Source organism: Anas platyrhynchos, chromosome 1, assembly GCF_047663525.1.
Source record: "Anas platyrhynchos isolate ZD024472 breed Pekin duck chromosome 1, IASCAAS_PekinDuck_T2T, whole genome shotgun sequence".
Classification (NCBI taxonomy): Eukaryota; Metazoa; Chordata; class Aves; order Anseriformes; family Anatidae; genus Anas; species Anas platyrhynchos.
This window is the reverse complement of record NC_092587.1, coordinates 32239865-32261627: the sequence shown is the minus strand read 5'-3', so window position 1 is coordinate 32261627 and position 21763 is coordinate 32239865. Positions and strand designations below refer to the sequence as shown.

The 21763-nt window shown below is 37.5% G+C and overlaps 1 protein-coding gene across 1 annotated transcript in view; it reads left to right on the top strand.

Annotated features, from left to right (window-relative positions):
* NELL2 (neural EGFL like 2) overlaps positions 1-21763 on the top strand; it is a 148833-nt gene that overhangs the window by 30896 nt on the left and 96174 nt on the right. Inside the window, exons 4-9 of the mRNA XM_038166632.2 lie at positions 5229-5402; positions 5507-5603; positions 9950-10022; positions 10197-10279; positions 11330-11458; positions 12740-12842. Of these exons, the coding sequence (XP_038022560.2) occupies positions 5229-5402; positions 5507-5603; positions 9950-10022; positions 10197-10279; positions 11330-11458; positions 12740-12842 (659 nt within the window). The remainder of the gene's footprint in view (positions 1-5228; positions 5403-5506; positions 5604-9949; positions 10023-10196; positions 10280-11329; positions 11459-12739; positions 12843-21763) is intronic.

The window sequence follows — 21763 nt, the reverse complement described above, 5'->3', positions numbered from 1 at the left end:
TCTTCCAGTCTTTGGTCTCCTGTCTGATTTCACATGTAACCTCCCAATGTAGAGGGTGTTCTTCAATGCAAATCCCAGCATGGGGCTTGGTCTCCCCTACATTTGAGGAATGCATCTCCCTGCTACCCAGCTGTCCCCTGTAGCTATCCAGCACAACAATGTAGTACCCAGGACCTATACCCCCAGGGCATGGGGTTGTTATGACCCTAGTGCAGCACCCAGCACTGGCTGCTGGAGCACTGGCCTGATATTGTCCATTCTGTGTAACTGTTGGCATCCTACTTGGCATGCTTTTGTCTTCTGCAATTATCACTTTTAAAGACAGTGCCAGGGCATGTTTTGTGGAACAGTATTGGCCAGGGACTATTCCCAAATGACAAAATAGAAAAAAAAAAACACACTATTTCAAGCAAAAAATAGGAGAGTGCCCATAAGGATGAGTACTGTGTTAGAGCACCACTGTTAATATTTGTCTTCAGGGCCAAGGAACAGGCTTTGCTGGGTCTATTTATTAGTATAACTGTAGAGCTTGAGATCAATTTACTAAGGTTAGGTTGTTGTACCTGACTTATTCTTTTTGGCTGATGTATGGAATGAAATAGCCTTACCAGGTCAACCTGGGAGACTGGTTTTACTGTCCAGCTGTTTGTGTGCTCCATTTGGACATGGGAAATAACCTCTTCTGATCTGGGCCTGTCTTCACTTGGGATCTCTGCTTTCAAATATGTCATAACTGTGGCACTGTAGAGCATTTCAGGAAATTTTCCAGAGAGCCTGAGATTAGCTCTCTCTTGTAACGCGGATTTAATCCTGGACCCCACAAGCCTTTCTACTAAAACATTTGTAACAAAATATTTGGTTTTAATGGATCATTTTTTTTTTTTTGAATAAAAATAACAGAAAACAGAAAATTCTTGTCCAGCTGCTAAAATGTATTCAGCAAATAAAAGGTACAGAAACTACATTGGCGTCTTTCCTGCTTGCTGTTCATTTGCATTAAGTGCTGCAAAATTATCCAGAAAAAGCGAAGACCAGTTTTTTTACTTATTGTTATTTGGCTAAACTGCCAGTTTTGTCTCATGACTAGGTAGAGCTCTAGATAGGGATAAGGCAAAAACAGTAATGCCAAACAGTAATATAAGTGAGAGATGGGGAGTATGTTTTACAGCTCTAGTGTGGGTGACACTTGGTATTTACAGTTCATCTGAGGATATTTTGGTGTGGTATTGTTCTAAGGGATGCATCAAGCAGTAAAAACTCCTAGTTAATATTTTAGAGCACTTGGAAGTATTAACTTCCAAATAGAAAAATGTGTTGCATGCTCCTAAATGCCCAGTTACCACACCATGGAAAATAACAAATAATGCATTGCTGAATGAGGTGGCTGTTCATGGATTGCTTTTACAACTTCATAATCTACAGCCAGTGGCATTACTTAATGCTGTTTTAACCGTAGTTTGCAATGGATTGGATCTACTGAGTAGGATCTTTTGTTTGTTTACGTAATTATACATAACTGATGAACCAGAACTTTTGTATCAAAGATCTAAGTCATGAAAAATGACTATATTCGTAACTGTGAAAATTAAAAGTTGTTAAAAAAAAAAACAAACAAACACAAACCAAACCAAAAAACACACAAAAAATAAAAACCCACAACAAAATATCCCATAATACCTGTAATAAATTCATAAACAACAGACAACGATAGCCTTTAGCTTCTAAAATATTTGTCTAGATGCTCTGAACTGAAGTTGTTTTTTATTAATTGCCTGGAGTAAGAGTGGGCAGCTGCAGTGTGTATGTGCTGTGTGAGCCAGGATGCCAAATAGGGGAGTGAGCCATCAAAGACCTGGAGCTACCAACATTGCCCATCAGCTGGAAGGGACATTCCTCCCTCTTCTCAAGGATTGCTACTACGTACCCCATACATCCTGTTGTTTCACATCCTAAGTCTCCAGGTTTTGGCTGCACAGTCTGACTTGTACTTCCTCAGCCTGCCCTGGTGCTTCTGGGCTACAGTTTGAAGAGTACAACCCATGCAGTCTCCTGCAGACCACATGCCCTTCACCGGGGAGGGTTGGGGCATCTCTGTGCTCAAAGTGATCTACTCACGAACTGTGGTGTTGGGATCTGCACGCAGCAGTTATGACAGATCAGTGCAGGGCAGCCAAGAAAGCATCACTGTTTTCTTTATCAGCTTTCTCTGGGGTATTTGAGACAAATTTCTTCCTCTTATGAAAATAGGCTCAACCTTAGTTGGTACATAAGGGATTGCTGTCTGGCAGGTTTCCACACAGACTGGCTGGTCTTACTGTGTTCCTGGCTGGTGCCTTTGAAATGATTGTGCATGCACAGAGCGATGTGCAGAGTTGTAACAACCTTTTTCAGGTTAGCATTTTCTTCTTTGTATGTCAGACATAGTAACCCTAAGCACGTATCATCCCCCTGCTAAATTAAATCCATTTGACCTGAAGTGTGTGTGGTTTTGGGGGGGTTAACATTAAATAGGCTGGTATTGATCAAACAACCACAGAGATTGTGGGCAGTAGTGAAGGGAGAAGCAGGTTCTCCTGCTGTATGGTGTTTATCACTGCGGTTTATTTTTTTTACTCAAAGAGCTGTTTGCCTTTCCCAATGTGGAAGGACACCTTGGAGCTATTGGGAGAAGCAGAAGCGACATTAGTATGGTGAAGTTTTTGGCTGATGCTCCCCCTAAGATAAGTGGGCTGGGCTGGTGTAGGCAAAGAACCAGTAATTCAGCTGATGGGGTTCCCCTAAATCTCTTCCGTAATGAGGTTCTTAGGAAAAGCCTGCAGTATGATGCGGTTATTGTTTCCTTGGGAAGTAAGTCCTTTAGGAAACTAGGCTGCATTCTATGCTGTGAAGTCTGCTAAACGGAGCCAGATCTATTTAAGACCCAGCAGTTAAACAAATACAGAAAAGTGGAATATCAAGCACAATATTTTGCAAAATAAATAATTAAATAAAATAGTGAAGGGAAAATGATTAACATTCAGTTCCCTGTGTTTCTGTGTCATGATGTTAGTCAAGCTGAAGGGAATATTGTTTTGGCTGTCATTGCATTTGCTTTTCTAATTGTGTTTTCCTGCTGCTTCTACAGATTATTAGTAACCATAAATTATAATTCTCCTAATGGCTATTATTTTCTTTTTAATGTTGATGCACATATTATCTAACTATCATCAAGCCTTCATAAGGTAGAGGTATTTGTTACAGTTTACCAAATGGAAGAACAAAGGAGATTGCCTGTGGATCTCAAAACAATGAGTTGATCACAGAATTTTTGCACAGCTTTGTATATGAAGTTTTCCTTGCTGTTGCATTAGCATAGGAGGTCAACATCATCACTCAGCAATTCTTTCTCAATTCCTGAAATTTTACAGCAATGTCTGTTTCATTGGGAAATTTGTGTTTCCTTCTCAGGGATCTCATCATCTTGTCTGTGTAAGGGACAACACAAATATCCATTTAACACCTTTTGTACAGAATGTATCTCTGCTTTGTTACCTTCCTGCCTGCACTTCTGCATGCTGGGATCACTTAGCTATTGACTTAGAAGAGAGTAGGAGTTAGCTGTTGGCTGTACCAGGAGATAACGTTTCAGCATATTCATGCCTTTTTTGTTTCCAAATTATATCTCCAGCTGGGTGGAGACATTTAAAATTGCCTGGAGGAGTCCAGTTCCATAATGTTCCCCTTCTTTGTTAGGTTGAGATTGACCTTTTTGTTATCCTTGAAGCTTGAGTCATGAAGGAGGTTATTAAGTTGACTGATGCTCTGCCACTATTGCCCATTTTTTTTCCATCCAGACTTTCAATTAGCTTATACTTCTTGTCAGTACAAATTTTTTGGGGTGCCATGAGGTAAATGTTTGTAGATTATAAAATTTACTGCTGACTTTAGTTAACTGCTATGTTAATATTGGGGGTGAAGTTAAAATTACCCTTTGCCAGTTTTGTGCTGTTGCTAGGCATATTTCACTGGGAAACATCCTGAAGGAAGGAGAGATGTGCAGTGAGCCCAACCTCCTCCTAGGGATGATGATTATACAAGATGGTTTTGATTTGGTCTCCTCATATCCTCTTTTGAAAACTAAAATTATCTCATCTGTTCTTTAATATGGATGGCCAGTTAAAAGAAACAATGCTGTAATCCACATGCACACACATATTAAGAAATCATTGCCATGCCTGTCTGCAGAAGTAGTGGCAAAAATATGCAAAAATTAATTGCCCATTCTCCTTCTTTTTCTGAATCTTACTACATATGTTTATTTTTGTTATTCTTTAGCTATTGGTTGCATATACGCATTAGAGAATCTTCGTTGCTGTTTTTCTTTTTTCCTCTTGTTTTAAAAGTATGTTAGGGGAGGACTGTAAAATGAGAAAGTTAGTATTTAAAAATGATTTGTCAAACTTGTTCCCACAAGAGGTCCAATGTATAAGAAATAGGCCTGACTACATAGAGAGTTTGCTTATATAGTGCTCTTTAAATAGATCTGCAGCAGTCTCAGCAGCAAAGCAAGTGTTCACAATCTGCAAATCTGGCATATGAGACACTTTGGGGAAACGCAATGCTGTTTTTTTTAACTCTGTGCATACATTTACTTACACACATATACATGCATACACAACACAAATACATACATATTTAACAATGTCTGTGCATATATTCATTTTTAAAAGTTAGCACTTCTTAACACTGAATTTCTTTTGAGAAATTTCATTATGAAGAATGAAGAGATGTTAACGATGTATCCAAAAGCAAACAAAGCAGTGTCCTGTCTCAGTTCTTGCTTACTTCTCTGGTTGGTAATGGCTAATAATGTCCTATCACAGAACTTGGTGTTGTTTTTTGTGTATTCATGTCTTCAGGGTATCCTTACCGTGCTTTCAGGATATAATGCAGTTATTCAGAATAGGATAATTATATTTCCAATCAGGTCATGCTATGTAAAGTAGCATTGCTAGAAGAAAAAATATTTAGCTTGGCATCTTTCTACTTACATGAAAGATAGAACCTGCTCTTATGTATTATTGAGGAGGATTCAGTGCAAACCCGTAAAATGTCTCCTTTCATCTTTCTATCTCTTCTCTGTCTTTCTCCCTCTTTTAAATAGTTTCTGCATGATACTGAGAAGTTATGTGATGTAAAATGTTAATGTGCTGCTAAGAATGGTTCACAATGATGCATTTATGGTACAGGTACCTGGAACTGGAAAGCAGTGGTCATCGAAATGAAATCAGGTTGCATTATCGCTCAGGCAGTCATCGCTCCCACACAGAAGTATTCCCGTACATCCTGGCAGATGATAAGTGGCACAGGCTTTCCTTAGCAATCAGTGCTTCTCACTTGATTTTACATGTGGACTGCAATAAGTAAGTAACGAGTGTTGTTTTGTAAGTTGTCACTTCTGGAATATTCTAACTTTCAGTAAATGAAATGATAACTTGGGACATTTTCTTTTTTTTTTTTTTTTCAGAATTTATGAAAGAGTTGTGGAGAAGCCCTTCATGGACTTACCTTTGGGTACAACATTTTGGCTAGGACAGAGGAATAATGCACATGGTTATTTTAAGGTATGCATTCCCTGAAAGGAAAAAAAAAAAAAAGAGAGAACTTAGATAAAAATGGATTCAGTTCTGCTTCCTTGAAGCAGATAAAATAGTGTAAATACTCTGTGATATGAATAGTATTTCAGGTGAGACTTGTGATATGGTTCAGTTGAGATTAATTGATTTACTAGCACACAGGCATGCAGGTGGGATATGACAGTATGTTTGCTATGCTACTTCTCTAGGCGGGCTTGAGTGGTACACAAAAAGGTATACCTTGCAGACCAGAGATGAGAAGGAGTTTTACTTGTGGCTGGTCATCTGCTGGAAAGACTCAGCAGAAGTAAAGCTTCATTGATCAAATTGTCATCAGGTTTGTCAGTTTGTTTTAGTAGGTTAAAAACAAGTTTCTGTACAGTATGAATTGATACTGTGCCCAGTTCTGGGCTCCCCAGTACAAGAAAGACATGGAGCTACTGGAGAGAGTCCAGCAAATGGCCAGAAAGATGATGAAGAGACTGGAGCATCTCTCCTGTGAAGAAACGGTGAGAGAGCTGGGACTGTTCAGCCTGGAGAAGAGGAGGCTTAGGGAGGGACCTCATCAAAGTGTACAAACATCTGATGGTTGGAGGGAGGAGATGAAGGATCCAGACACTTCTCAGTAGTGCCCAATGACAGGCCAAGAAGCAATGGACAAAAACTGAAAAATCTGAAATTCCATCTGAACATAAGGAAACACTTGTAACAAGAAGGTAGTCAGAGTGAGTCCACGATGGAGGTATTCAAAAGCTGCTTGCACATGTTCCTGGGCAGCCTGCTATAGGTGGCCCTGCGTGAGCCATGGTGTTGGTTATCTCAAGAAGTTCCTCCTGACCTCAGCTATTCTGTGGTGCTGCAGTTTTAACACAGTTTTTAGTGCCATGGTGTGTTGTAAAACAGTTTAAGACAGGAAAAGGTAAATGGCCAAGAGAAACGGAATTCCAGGAAATTCATGTTATTGTCTGTTTCATAACTGTGTATTTTTTGTCAGAGAACACTAAGGTCTAGGGAACTCCAATCTCTTTGTGATTTAGGTTTCACCACAGTATCCTCCAGGTTCAGAAATAAGTGAGATGACAACCATTAATGAAGAGAATGCCTTTTCCCTCAGAGGAAAAATACTTGATCATGTTTTTTTGCTTACTCTTTCTCCATTTTTCTATATACATATATATACACATATTAATATATACACATTTATCAACCACCTGGTGTATAGCAAGATTGAAGAAGTGAATGCTGTGTTTCCACTCGAGTGTAAATTTTGATTCCTCTGTGTCCATTAGGTAGCATTCATTGGTCACAGACACTTTCTGTCATTTGGCTTTAGTCCTCTTGGAAACTGCTTTAGCAAATGATGGCATCCCTGTAGAATACTTCAGTCCCATTTCCCTCCCTGTGGGAATCTTTTTACTTGAGCTGCAAAGTGGAATTGATAATGTTGGTCACAGACCTAATCACTTTGTTAAATATGGCCTGCTAAATCTTTTTTTTTTTTTTTTTCCCATCATGAAACACTCTGACTTGACTACTGTTGTCACAGCAAGTTCTGTAGTTTTGTGCTAAAATAAGTTTTTGGGTGTTGTAATACCATTTGCTGTACTTAAATGCTAAACTATGTCTTTGTTTAGTGTAAGATATGGAGATCGGGTGGGGCACTCATGTTTGAAAACTGAAGCATAACTATGTTTTTATTTTTCTATTCAATATGTGTTTCTTTTTCTTCTAAAACAAAAGAGGATACCTGCTAAACAAGCAGCAAGATTATATTTCTGGTTTTAAAAAAAATCAGCAACAGTTGAATCCAAGAATAAAATCATAAAATATTAACAAGTTGCCTAAACTGATCTCAGACACACTTCATTTATTCTATGTATTTATTATTTATATATATAATATTCCTTTTGTTTATTTGTACCTTCTCACTTCTTGACTTGATTATATTCTTTTTTCCAACTCATTGTGACCATGAAGAAGCTCATTTGGTGTTGAAAAATAAATACTCCAGTAGTGGACTGTATTTTTTGTTTGTTCATTTGTTAATTTTCAAGAAGGATAAAATGGACCAAGATATATGGAAAAATTTGTCTCAGTTACAAAGACAAACCAGTTTGGCAGAAATACAGAAACTGATAGCTGTTAAAAGAACATTGATTTAGCCAAAAATATACTGTGTGAAGTAATTTCTCCATCACAATAGAGTACAAATGATTGAACTACATCTGCAAATGTGACATTGTTGTACAGAAGACACATCACTCTAGAGGATGAGTACTTTCAGTGATTCTTAGTGTTTTAGAGAGCCTGTGTTTTTAGATACTGTGTGTGACAACTTCCACTCATCTGATTTTCTGACATCCATTTGTTTAGTTGTTTCTGAAAATCAGGCTGCTTTGAGTGGGTCTTAAATGAGTTGTCCAGAAGGATCAAACCACCCAAAATCATTAGCCACTCATTGAAATGATTTTCTTTGTCTATCTCTGATTTTGGACCTAATATTGCTCCACTGAAACAATGTGTCTGTAGGCATACTCACACTGGGGTATATTTGTACCCATTTCATTTTAAGGTCTTAAGTCTGAGAGTGCAATTCTGGCCATCTAATTTCTGGTGTTGTGTAAAGTCTCCAACACCTAATATCCAGAAGTACTTTAATTTGAACCAATAGCTTCTTTTGGAGCCTGTGAATAGCCTTTCATGTACAGTCAGGAACTCCTGATTTGGCAGCCCAGGCAGGTGAGGTGTCACAGCTCCTGGTTGTTATGCAGGGGAGATGAGAAATAACCCGAATTCCTGTCAAGTGACAGAGTCCAGCTCACAGCACAGCTGATGTGTGGTGAATATATCTCCCCAAATAGTTGCAGGGGCTTTACTGTTGATTAATAGCTAAGTGATTTGAATACTTGCCCATGTGTTCAATGAAAGATCTGCTTTAAGTTCTTTACAACCTGAAAGGATTGGACCCTGCGATTCTTCCTTTTCATGAAAATGCTGTAACTTGTGTTGACACAAATTTGAATTTGGTGATGCTGAGGAAGGAAGGGAGGAGAATCGAATATTGTGAGCTTTTCAATGTTCTCTTCAAAGAGGTCTTTGATCCTGATTCCAGAACACTTGCTGAGGGAGGTCCTGACGTGGAGTCCTGTCTCAGGCATACCCACCTATTTTTCAACTATTAACTAATCACTGCAGCTCTTTGCACAGGATGGGGGAGCATCCAGTTGTCATAGATAGTAGCGTTATTGTTAAGGGAGAAGGGTAGCTATGACACTTCTCAGTTACTCTTCAGGGACACCTGCTCTTCTCCATAGGTCACTTAGGTGTCTAAACCACCCTGATTCATTCACTTGAGGTCAAAATTCTCTTGCTTGGACTTTGTGACATCTGTAGTGGATGCCCTGTGTACACACATGAAATGTGGTTTTTTGCATTTAGTTTGCATTGTACTCTTTGTGTCTTGAAACATTCACTTCATAAACATGCTGAAGCATGTTGAAATTATTCTGCTTTTACTTCTAAGAAGGAATTTTGGACATGCAGGGAGGGAATCATAGATGAAAGGGACATCTGGAGTGTATATGATAGGATGGCTATTTGGCCTTTGCTTTTGGAAAGCAGCAAAGTGGCTGCTAATTATATCTTAATGACTAAGGATGCATGTAAATTCTGCCTGTAAGCATGTGATTTCTTCTGGGTGAAATGGGGCCTTTCCAGATGGCATATTTGAATTTCATGCTAAGCTTCCCGTTCTCCCAAATTCTTGCCAACACGTTACTCTGCAGCTGTATAACAGATATGTAGGTTCTTGACACTCTGTGTGTTCATGAAAAGATCCACATCAAAATCATAAAAGATTTGCATGAATGTGTTTTTCCTGACTCAAGTTTTCTTTAATCTGCAATTCTTTTTGACAGTCATAGCTTAGTGAAAAATTTGAGTTTTATTTAAGAGAGTTTCAAAATAACTGAAAGTGCAACTTTTTTTCAAATTACGTTTAAAGGTCATTTTCAAGCTTTTTTGCAATGGCTAACTAAAAATAACAATGAATTCAAAACAACCAAACTCTTGCCACATAATTATATCTTGACAGTTAATATTATGTCTTTAAAAATGATTCACTATGCCTGTACATGTACATCTATCTATTTTGCTTTCTCTTTATTCTTCTATCGCTGCATTGGGTCCAGAAAAGAAGCTGTGTATTCATAAATATTGTTTTTATCAGGCACTTTTTCTGTGTGGGCTTTAATGTTTTACATGGTAAATGGAAAACATAATTTGACAGGTAAAAATAATACATCCTTTCGTTTTTTCTCTCCACTTACACATAGGGCATAATGCAAGATGTGCAATTACTTGTCATGCCTCAAGGATTTATTTCTCAATGCCCAGATCTTAATCGCAGTAAGTCTCTTAATTCTTATACCATAATATAAAAGGTATGCTTTGTACCTATTTTCTGTCCTACAAGCTTTCTTAAATCCTTGAGTTTCAGTATATCGGTTGTCAACTTTGATGTGATTAAACCAACTGTAAATAAATGGTCTTGTTACTAGTATACATATCTTGTTATTCTAGCATGCCCAACTTGTAATGATTTCCATGGACTTGTGCAGAAAATTATGGAACTGCAAGACATTTTAGCCAAAACATCAGCAAAGGTAATATTTACTAAAAGGCATGGCATGGGAGAACTGAGGACTAAAAAATTGCTGTTTTTTTAGATTGTGTATCTGTGTGGATGTGTATGTGGGTGTGTGCAGAACACCCATGCATGTTGTGTTTATATATGTTTGCATTTATATATCTGTGCCTACTATCTATGCATACAAATTCACAGTTCAGAGAGCTTTCTTGTTTTTTAATATTTTTATAGAATAATATATTGTAATAGTAAACAGAATCCAAATCCCTGAACAGGGAAAGAAATCATACATATTCAGGCTCTATCTATCAGGCTAACAAGTCCATAAAACTGGTCTGAAATAGGTTACCGTGCTTATATGGGTTATTGCAGCAAGATTTATTGGTCCAAGACTTTTCTAAACCTGAGCTGACGGAGTGCTCAGACAAAATCTTCGCAAAATAGGGAATGGAGAACCCCAAGCAGTATTTTTTTCTTGTTATTATTGTTATTATTTTTTTTACAGAAGATAACACTAAAAACATTCACATCTTCCAGTGAACATAGACTAGTCTTCTGTTTTTAAATGACAGGTCTTTAGATGTCTGCAGGAATGCTGTTACCTGGCTAATTTGATACACAAATGGTAAAAATGAGTTAGCTGAAGTGGAAGAACAATTGCCAATGTTGGTTTTGAGCTTTACATACAATGTGGCCTCTTCACTCAGATTCAGATCTTTTGTGCATAGCCTGGTATCTGCAGATGTATGTAGAGCAAGATTCTTGGTTACTTCACACATACAAAGATCAGGGGTCATACTCATCTATTCGCTTTCTGTCATGACCTATTCACTTCCTGTCATGATGTCCCTGATGTTACAATCAAAAGATTAAATGCATTGTTTCTTGCTTCTTTATTTCCATCTCTGAATGACTGGTGGTTTAATCATTTTGTATTTAACAAAAGTCATTATCTTCGAATGAATTTTCATGCATGCTTGACAGTAAGGGGGACAGTTTCAATCATGTTTATGCTAACATAGTGATCACTTATACATTTCAAACTTTTTGTGAACTGCAAATACAGTTGTCCCAAGCTGAGCAGAGGATGAACAAGTTGGATCAGTGCTACTGTGAAAGGACCTGCACAATAAAAGGCATGACATACAGAGAGTTTGAATCCTGGACAGACGGTTGTAAGAACTGCACTTGCATGGTATGGCTACAGTTTGAATGGAGACCCAGGAACTTTGATGTTTCCTCTGATTGTGGGTTTATTGGGCCAAAATAGTAAGGGGTGTTTATAAATGTGTGCTAAGTAGTAGCAACAAAATGTGAGAAAAATATATTGTTCTAAATTTAGGGGATAGTATTAATAAATGTATTTTCCTATTGTTGCAGCAGTGGTGGCATGTGTAGCTCTCCTGGATTTCATGCCAGTATAGGCAGATCCTATGCAATACACTTAGTTATCACATTATTCCCCTGCACTGAGTTGCAAACAGTTTCTCTGGATAATTAATTACCTGTTTTTATCACTATAAACACAGCCTTTTTCTTAGCAAATGATTTAATAGATCCCTTGTGTCTGATTCCCTTTAGTTGCCTTTGGTTACATCTCCAAAAGCAATAAAGATTAAAATGTCAGGGTCATATGCATGCTCTATTATATCACAAACAAGAAAAGAATTTAAATGGATAGAAGATTCCCAAAGGTATCAGAACTCCAAAACTGAATGCAAGTATCCTTTCAAGCACCAAATCATAGCATCTTTATTATTGTCCAGTCATTTAAAACTCATTAATTCCATTTGGACTCATTAAATGCCTAGTCCAAAGGCCATTAGTAATTGATGGAAAGGCTGTTGTCTGTACTGCACCTTAGATTGATTTGCTGCTGTCTCTAATTTCCTAAATGGTTCTACTTAAGCTTAATATGACTTTGATCTTTATATTTTTGCAGTGATATTAATTTTGTTTTTAAGATTTTGTGGTTGAAGAAAAGAAAGTTTAGTCCATACTATCAGACCTGGCTGATAGCTGTCTAAAATGCTTTGAATTTAGTGTTACATGCATTACATATTTTTGTCTCAGTTTTTTCTTGCTGCTACAGTATTATTACCTTTTAGAAATGTATTGTCTCTCATATAAAAATCAGAAGGTAGAGTATTCTGTGAGGTTCTTATTTCACACTATTATGTCAATTTGCTGCTGATTGGCAGAATGTTTTACCTCCAAATAGATTTGCCTCTAAAAAAAGTCTTTGATCATTGACATCTGAAAGAATACATCATACATGTCTGAAAGGTTGTATGCACGATAATCTGAAGGTATAGTTTCTGTTCCTGTAGTTATTAAAAGAACCATGCTAAAATGGCTTTTTGGGTACTGTCAGAGAGTTCATTGCATTTAAAAATAAATTTTAAGTTCTTGTGTATGAGAACATCTCTGTTCTTGCTAAATATAACTACCAGTTAAGCACCTTTTATTCTTCTAGAATGGTACTGTGCAGTGTGAAGCTTTGATTTGCCCTCTCTCTGATTGCCCGATTAATTCTGCCCTGACATATGTGGATGGCAAGTGCTGCAAAGAATGTCAATGTAAGTTTTACTCTGGGGCTTCCTTTAATGAATATTATGAAATCTGGAAAGAAAATGAACTTTTCTGTAAACACGTCATTGAAATAACTGGTCAGGGAATGAAGTATTTGGGTAGAGGAATGGAATAGGGGAATTTAGTCTTCCCTGAAATATTTCTGATAACCAGAAATTTTTCATTCTTCAGTTGTGACTATTTTATTTTAGTTATGCCTTTTTTTTTTTTTTTTTATTCTGAACACACAGATATTTCTTATCAGTGTTTTTTAAAAAAATCTTAAAACTTTCTGCAGACTTCCTATAGGTTGTCTTTTATACCAAACTGCTAGAAATTTGAGAATTGCCTCATATTTGCTTAGACCAGTGTTTCTAACACAATCTCAAGACTATACTTTCAACCATATGTTGTAGTACCAGAAATGGAGATTCAGATTTACGATTCTTGTTCTTTAATTAAGAAAGAGAAAACTTGCACTAGACTCCAGAGACCAGAAAAAAACGGTCCCCTAGCAAGGTTCTTTTACAAAAGGTCAGACAATTATAGAGGAAATGGGATACAGGTAATTTAATATTGTTATTTAATACAGGTGATTAGCTTTTGGTTTTATAACATTTTGGCTTTGTTGCAAATAGGGTTAAAGAAGGGGAATTTTAGGTTAATCAGTATCTAGATGGATTGTTTATAATATTTCATATTGATTATGGATGTGTAAATATGTGATGGCTGTGGTGGAATCTATTCTTGAAACTGAGCAGAAGATGCATACATTTCTTTATTATATAAATGTTGAGATGTTTCCATATAGTTTCATCACTCTTCTGCTGTATAAAACTTCTTAGAGAGTATAGAGATACATGTAACTGCTTGAAATGCCATGTTTTATCATAAAATTCAGGAAGATGTTTTGTAATCCACTGATCTTGCTCCCACAGGAGTTTATTAATATTTAATTGTGTTAGAAGTTACACAAACCATCCCATTTTATGAAACCTTATTAACTTACTCAAGTAGATTAATTCTAATTGAGGGGAAATGAGAATTCAAATACTTTTTTTTTTTTTTTTTAATTTATTTTTAGTCAACTACACAACATTTCCATGCATATTACTTGGCTCAGGGAATTGGTAATTCAAGGATGATAGATGAGTGGAGTTCAAACCTCTATTTGAATCTTTGACCACGCTGGTATTGCCTGTTTGATGTTCTTAATGTTATCAAAGCTTTTTAGCTTCCAATACTGTTCATCTGATGCCAGTACCTAATTGATAATGAACATGCAACATATAACTCTTGACAAGCTACAAAAAAAAAAAAAAGACAAACTTGTTTTGAAAACTTGTCTGTTTTGTCTGTTTGAATCTATTTCAAAACTATTTTCACCTAGTTTATTTAAAGTGCCCTAAAAACAAACAAACCCCAAAACAACCAAAAACCAAAACAAATTAATCAACAAACAAACAAACAGAATGAAATCAAAAACCCACAATATTTTAAGTGGACAGTTGCTGGGAACCAAAATACTGAGGGTGTAAACTGGAGTCCCATTGACAAGATAGCTATATTCCATTGAAAGTGTAAAGAGTGGAAGTTAGATGCAGTGGTGGCTGTAGGACCCTCATTTATTCTCCAGGCTGGTTTGGTGGAAATGTAAAGTACTCACTGAGTTAGAGGTTTTCCAGCCATATCCTGCCCTCTTGGTGTCTTCAGCTCAAATTCTGAGCAGATCATGGTCAGTATGCTCCGTGACTACAACTCTCGCTCAAGGGATCAAAGTTGAGTTCCTCCATTTAGATAACTTCTGAAAATAATGTTTTTGTTCTCTTGTTCTCAGTTCTTAGAACTGTATCAGGGGATGTAGCATCTATCTAGGTGATGGCATCTAACCAAACACAGATGTCTTATAATTGGGAGAGCAGCTAGTTAGGGTTTGTTACTCAAGGAGCCACTGTCCTTACTACTGGACAATCAATCATAAATGCTGAGAAAAATTGAGGCCCATACCCATTTCTTACACCGAGTTTTAGTATTTATTTATTTATTTATTTTTGTGAGACGCAACATATATGGCTATTTCTTCCTGCTATTTGTGGTACCTCACACCAGATGATGGAGTGTTTCTGTCAGCCTCTTGGGAGGGTAAAACTGTCCAGGCAGTGGTAGCTGTGGCAGCCTTGGTGTTGTGTCTCAGGGCTGAGTTCTCACCATCCTTCTTTATTTCTTCTGCTTGCGTGATTACAAAGCCAGAAAAAATGAAAAGAGCACGGTTTGATGTAATGACAGCTGGCATAAAGAGTAAAAATATACAGTGCTTAAGACATTCAGAGTGACGAGCAGGCAGGCTTCACAGCTTTTATGTTTTGTTTTGAGGAATTCAGAATGGATTAATTCAACATGTCTTTAGACACATAGAATTTGGTATTCCAGTCTGAAGTGGCTTTACATATGTTACTACATGAAATAGGGCACAGTCCTGTGGTCCTGGGGTTAGGTGCCATTTGTGGCTCACAAAATACATGGCCAAGCTCTCTTGCCCCTCCCCTAAAACAGTGTCTGCCTCCAGATGGCTGACTGGGAATGATTCCTCATCAATCCTGTCCCCCAAACCGTGTCTGGCATTGCATCAAAGATTGCTGGCTGGTACAGGCCAAGGGGCTGCCATGAGTTGTGCTAACACTCAAACTGTGTGGAGGATTATGCACCAGTGTTTGAGCCTGTTGGCACTTACTATTTCATTTACCTCTCATGTTTCATTTACTAGTATGGGCATCATCATCTGTTAGGCTCTCTCAATAGCCAGTGAAAGGGACTGGCATATCCAGAGGGTGCTTGGTGCTTAGAGGTGGCAGGAATAGATAAGATGAATTGCCTTGTGGAGGTGCATGTTTCTTCCCACAGGAGGCCTTATACATAGGGAGGCCAGGCAATTAGATTAGATACCAAACTTGCAGGTAGCTAGAACTGTGAGATTAATCCTTCCATCAGTTACTGCAATGAGTATCAGCTGTGTCACATAGGAATGGAAAGTGCTGAATTTTTAAGCCTGGAGCTGACATTAAGCAGTTATGCTAAGAGACTGGTGAGAGCGAGTCACACTGCCAAGCACTAGGAAATGAATTTCAGCCCAGCTCAGCATTTAAGAACTGGGCAATGCAGCGATGTTGTGCCTTGTTTGATGATATTTTCAACACTTCAAGAATTTCAGCACAACTGACCGCATTTTTTTTCTTAAATATTTAGTTCAGGGAAGAACAGGTATTATGGAATGTGGTAGAAAAATAATTATAGCTTTGACTTTGATTCTTCTTGTATGCTAAAACATAATAAAACCAGACATGCACCTTCTGACCAAACTGCATATCTTTGCTTGAGAACACTCAAATAACTTGTTCTGGGTTGTTAGACATTGGAACAGGCTGCCCAGGGAAGTGGTGGAGTCACCATCCATGGAAGTCTTATAGAAGATGTTTAGATGTAGAGCTTAGGGATATGGTTTAGTGGGGGCTGTTAGTGTTAGGTCAGAGGTTGGACTCGATGATCTTGAGGTCTCTTCCAACCTAGAAATTCTGTGATTCTGTGATTCTGTGAAGGTCAATGCTGATATCAATAGGGATGACAGCGCATATGAGTTATCACTGTATTTTCTGTTGTCCTTAATGGGCTAAAAGCAGCTACAATCTTCCCAGGCACATGAATTGGCCAATGTGCTGGGTGTATGTTTCAGCTACAGACAAGCTATTCAACACAGAATTTGGTCAACCTACTGAAGTATGCCTCTTAGATCAGTGGGAGCTTCCTATGGAGAAGTGTTTGGAGCTGGAAAGCAGAGGCTACTTTCTTTTCTATTCCAAGTGCAATTTTAAGCCCATCTGAGAAGGTATGCGCAAGAGATCTTTATATCCGTTTTTATTTATTTATTTATTTATTTATTTATTACTCTGCAGAGAAAAACACATTGTGTGGTGATAGGCACTGATACAAAACAGGGAGAAACTAAGCTCCCCTACTGACTCTGTGAAGTATCGTCCATGGACTTGGCTTAAAATGTACAAGGACAAGTTCATTTATTTTAAGTGAATCATGAAAGGACTGACAATGTCTTAGTAGCTGAGACAATTGGTACTTGGTCAGCAAATCTTTTTTTTGGTAACTTTCCTATTAGTTAGTGTATTAACACTAAGGCATCACTTCCAATAACTGTTATATATGTATTTTTTTTTTAATGAAGCGAGTGTATTTTTAACAAACTAGCTGACTTTCTTCTTCTTAAGCCCAGAAGTGATTTTTGTACCACTGTCTGGCACAGTAATAATTTCTATCACCAAAGACTGATCTCCAGGAAGAAAATAGGTCTATTCTTATCACTGTCCTTCTCATGACATTGCAGACACAGATCTAATCCCAAACTATTTAAATCTATTGCAACAGGTTTTAGTGGGGGCTAAAGTCTAAGCCATTATATTAAATCTACAGGCTGTGACTTTCCATGTGCTTGTTTTTTTCTGAAGCAGGACATTTGATGTGTTTGGTGCATTGTAGCAAATTCTGCACCCTAGCACAAGTGTTTTAAGCAGATGTAAGAAGCATAGAACTGTGTCGGATCAGCTGCCACTTCTGTTGCTAGCAAGCATGGAAAGAGCATATATCAGGAGGTTATTGTGACTCAGAAACGGGTTTTGAATAAAATGATTAAAATACAAATATGCAAATGTTTTCTTTTATAAAATGAATGGGTTTCTGATGCATTGATCTATTTTGCTAGCTTACAGAAACTTTTAATTTTATAGTCACAATTAAGGGGATTTCCCCTTTTTTCTCTTCATGATGCTTTGATTTTTTTCTGCAAAGCTATACACTGTTTTTGCAAGCTCCAGCATGCCTGGCTTACTAACACAGAGAAGGAACTGTAGAATTCCATCTGGTTCTCATATGCAGAGCAATTGACCGTCAGCAATGGTGCAAAATTTGTACCTAGAAAATTAAGGAATGTTGATTAAGCTTCTTCGCAAATTCATTAATATTTGTTCAGGCGGATTGAAGTATTATGTACTTAATACTGAGCTGTGTTGCTTACTAAGTTTAATCTTTTCACAAAATTGGCACTTTTTTCAGGGCTGAAGGAGTGGCACCACCTTGCTTTATCTGCCAGTGGCAGCTCAGCACACCAGCCTCAGACTCTGCCTCCCACATGCCATAGGAGCTCTTTTTGCATTTAATGTGGCATGATGTGGTTGAATGACATGATTAGTGTGCACTCATGTGCTGAATTACATCTATGCCTATTGAACACGTCATCTAATCCTTGCAGGAAATCAGAGGAAAAAGTAGTCTGGAAATCAAAGCCCAGCTCCAGCAGGCCAGCTGGGGCAAGGCAAGTGTGTCAGTACTGCAGGGGAGCAGGAGACCTCAGGGGGACAGAACAGGCACTTATAAAGGAGAAAAGAAGAAGGAGATTTCTTAGTTCATGCAAAACTGCCTATGTAGGCTCAAATCTTTTTCTTCAACAGTGAAGCAATGATTATTCATTTACCATTTTTTTAAAATGCGTGTTTTAGAACACAAAGGTGAAGAAATTCTCGCTAATGCAAAGGATTAGTTGCTCTTTGATGATAAATATTTGTGTGGCTTTTTAAAGATACAAATGCAAGTAGAGCAGAAATTCTGTTATTCTGAGATTATTTTTTTAATATGTGAAAAATGAAATAAATTAGACTACTTTCAGAACGCTACTAAAAGATGTCTGGAAGATAGCTGTCACTGGATTATTTCCTAGAACCATGGCATTTATTATAACCTCTTGTAGTCAGCAGGCAGAATGTCTGAGTGTTATTTAACACTGTAGTGGAACAGTGTCTCTTCAGCCTCTGTTTTCTGGATTTTCTATGCTGAAATGATTTCCATCAACTTTTTTTTTTTTTCCCTCAGGTCTTTAAATACATACGAAGATAGTATCACATTAAATGACAGATAAAAAGCATCATATACAAGCTTGTACTACAGAGATGAACCACAGTGTACTTTACTGCTTGTTTACCATTCTATTACTTTAGCAAATCCATGTCTGAAAAAGAAAGGTGGTATTTTTATTTATTTAGAAATAGCACAAACTATTTTTGAGGGGAAAAAACGTATCCTTGCATTCATGTAGGTCAGTAAAATCAGTGGAGCTATTTTAGATTTGCAAAGGTATAGTGGAAGAGCATAACTGGTGAATGTGAATAATTAGACCTGTGAATCCAGCATACTATCAGAACTATAAAGCTCAGAACCTCACAGAGTGGTAGAGGTTGGAAGGCATCTTCTGAGAACACCCGGTCTATCTCCCCTGCTCAAGCCAGGTTGCCTAGAGCAGGATGTCCAGGGCTGTGTTCAGTTAGGTTTTGAGTACCTCCACAGCCTCTCCAGACAACCTGTGTCAGTGCTCAGTGACCTTCACAGTAATATATATATATATGTATATACACACATATATGTATATATATATTAAAAAAAAAAAAAAAGTGCTTTCTTCTGTTCAGGTCAGATTTAATGTATTTTATTTGTTCACATTGACTCCTGTCCTGTCAGTGGGCACTGCTGAGTCTGGCTCCCTCTTCTTCATTCCTTCCCATCAAGCATTTATACGCACTGAGAAGATCTCTCCAGAGCCTTCTCTTCTCCAGGAAGTTTAAGATCTCAGGAAGCTTAACACTGAGACATTCCAAAAATGTTTTGGATGTTTTTCTTGTGCTGAACTAGAAGCCAGCTAAAGGCACCGGCAAGGGCAGTCTCTAAAGGTGTGACAGGACCCATGACTCTAGCTGCTTAGACTCTGATATATCTTTCATGGTCAAGCTACAGCAATTTTCAAACTACTCATATACCATAGCAATATATTTGGCTTACATCAGTTAAATTTCCAATGCCATAATTGTTATGAGCTTTTTGGGCAGAACTTGTAAGCTGGGCAATATGCCTACATCAAAAGGGAAACCCTTCGAGTGTGTCCGTTGTACTGTGTAAATTAAAATACAGATTGCAGGAGTTGGACTCCACAGAGTATTTTATGTCTACCTTTGCTTTCCTCCTTCCCTATGCCCTTTGAGTTGCATTGTTCTGTGCTAGCTGAAGAAAATTAGGGGATTCAGTGCATTATGCCTCAGTCAGACTTTTAGTGCACCACAGTGCAGCTCCCTCCTAGGCTGGTTGCTTTTTAACTATTATGGACCCCATGTATTATGGAACTCAACTGGAAGACTATAGCTCTGGAGGCAAGGTATCAATGTATGAGGAGAATTCCAGTTAATGGGAACGTAACTCTGTTTTGGTCCTACTGTGTGCCTGAGGAAGGAATTATAAAGTGTTTAAAAAAATCTTATACATTAAAATACATTACGTATGTAGATTGTATAACAGTCTACACTAAAGGAGAAATTGGGAACATAATATTGGTAATTTTATCAGTAGAGAATTAGTAATATTTTTTTTACATTGGAAATTTTGCTGTAGGCCATCTTCTGCTTTCTCCTATTCTGCTTACAACCTATTCTATTCGTGGCTGTCAGGGAAAGGAACCTATTCATTTCCATTTCTTTTTTATTACGTTCTTACCAGGGAATTCACAAAATATAAAAACTGTTTAGTGTATTGCTACTTTATTTTATTTCCAGTGCAAATAATACATTAACATATGTTAGATATGAATATTTTTGTTTTCAGACAGCTGGAAGTGGACAGATGTTCCAGTCTTATAGTATGTCACTACCCAACTTCAATAATGCTGATTTCAACAGAATTTGATTAGTTGGGTGTTGTAAAATAAATAAACACAAAATCTGGTTCTATTTATAATTACAAAAATCACCTAGGTTATGTGGGTGTTCATGTGGCTATACATTAATTTCAGTATGTTTTTTCTTTACAGTAGTAAGCTAACGTCACTGCATCATCAGATGCGTGTATTTATATATGTCTCATAATCAGGAGCCCATTGCCAAATCAGAAGCTTGTAGCTGATGTCCTGGGTTCTGCCTGGAACTTTTGCTCTGCAAATGTCTGTAGTACTAGTAACACTGATCTTTAATGGGCATGTTTTCTGAATTTGGTAGAATTTGGCTTTAGTTAAACACCTCCAAACTGCAAATTTAGGAAGAAGTCACAGAAAAGTAGCAAGTGGGAGTCAGAGAGCACTTAATGGAGTCAGCTAGAGTAGACTCCTCCTCCCCCTCCAAACAAACAAATTAAAAAATGATTTAGGACTTGTTGAGATGTGCATTTTTGCAAGACCAGTTTGCACTGGACATGCTGGTATTAATAACAGGTTTGCCATATTGTCAAGGGGCATCTAGGTGAAAATTTGGCCTAGAGAAGACACTGCAAGGAGCCATGGGAGTGTAAAAGAAGGAGCATGTACAGTTTTCTGACTGTGCTTTGGTCACATGAAATTAAGAAAATGGGAAGGTTTTGGAGGCTGAAAATCAATAAATAAAATTTGGAAAATAAAAACCACCACAAAACCCTCAAAAATGTGATCTTGATTCCCTGGTAGTTTAAGGAAGAGATAGTAAAATATGAATGACATTGATTCAGTGAGCTTAATATAAAATGATGTATACTGTTACCCTTTATTTGTCTCTTTATAAAGATAATGATTTAAACCAGTGGCTTTCAGTCTTTCTCTGACTGTTAAAGTCTGAACGTCTTTCAGTGGAAACGTGTAGTGAATTTATCCTTCTATTGTTTGGTTTAGTTTTCTTAGCCGTCACTTGCAGATATCTGAATTGTGGTGTAGAGACCTCCAGGCTGTTATTGATCACTGTTTCTACATTTGTCAGCTCATAAAATATTTTCTGTTTCAAATAATGGCAACTTTTGCTAATGTGAGACACAACTTCAAAATTGAAATCTATGGTGTAACTGTCCTTTCTCATGCTCTCCTCATCTGTTC